The 825-nt window shown below is 43.0% G+C and overlaps 1 protein-coding gene across 1 annotated transcript in view; it reads right to left on the minus strand.

Moving 5' to 3' along the window:
* Positions 1 to 249: 249 nt before the first annotated feature.
* The window catches only part of LOC137984429 (adenosine receptor A3-like), a 1,689-nt gene continuing 1,113 nt past the window's right edge, over positions 250 to 825 (minus strand). The window contains exon 2 of the mRNA XM_068831605.1: positions 250 to 399. Coding sequence (XP_068687706.1) covers positions 250 to 399 — 150 coding nt within the window. The remainder of the gene's footprint in view (positions 400 to 825) is intronic.

An 825-nucleotide genomic window follows, 5' to 3' on the forward strand; every position in this document is an offset into this window, starting at 1 on the left:
GGTGTGTAAATGCTTCATCCTCAACTTGTCCTTGTGACCACTGAACATCTTTCGGAAGCAGTATACGCACTGAGGGGAGGCCTTTTCTGTGACACTTTTGGAATAAACTTGAACTAGTAAGTTACGATACCCAAGAACCTCTGCAAATCTGAACGATCAACTGGGCGTGGCATGACCACGATTGCATCCACTTCCAGGGTGTCTGGTTTGATTCCCTCTGCACTTAACACTTGAACCACATAACTCGCTTCAGACACACAAAAATGGGGTTTTCTCTGTTAAGCCTGAGGTTGTGTCCGCGACAACAGTCCAGACTTGTCGAGGGCAGGCATCGTCCTGCTCAACAACCTGCTCCCATACGACTACGTCATCAACAATGACTTCGACATCATCAATATCCTGGAACAAATGTGACATGAAAATTCTGCACTACTTCAGGGGTAAAAGCTGAGAGGTAAAGCGTTTATAGCTGTATCTGCCAAAGGGTGTGTTGAAAATAGATAGTTTGCTACTGTCCTTGTCTAATTTTACTTGCCAGAACCCGTGATTAGAATCAACGACACTGAAGACTTTCGCATGGGGCATTTTACAAACGACATCCTTCACAGTTTGCATGGGAAATTGCTCGCGTATCAGAGCTACGTAAAACAAAAGGTCAGGAAACTTTTGCGTCTTTTTATCTTGGATATATCTTTCAAAACTAGGTATTCTAGAATGTGCCGATAGCACTTTTTTTAATGGCCTTTGGGGGCTGTTGAAAGAAAACCCACCACGACATTTTTTTAACATCTGTGTAACAAAAAAACTCTCCAGGAAGAAAGAGTT

This window comes from Montipora foliosa, chromosome 14 (genome assembly GCF_036669935.1).
Source record: "Montipora foliosa isolate CH-2021 chromosome 14, ASM3666993v2, whole genome shotgun sequence".
NCBI classification, from domain to species: domain Eukaryota; kingdom Metazoa; phylum Cnidaria; class Anthozoa; order Scleractinia; family Acroporidae; genus Montipora; species Montipora foliosa.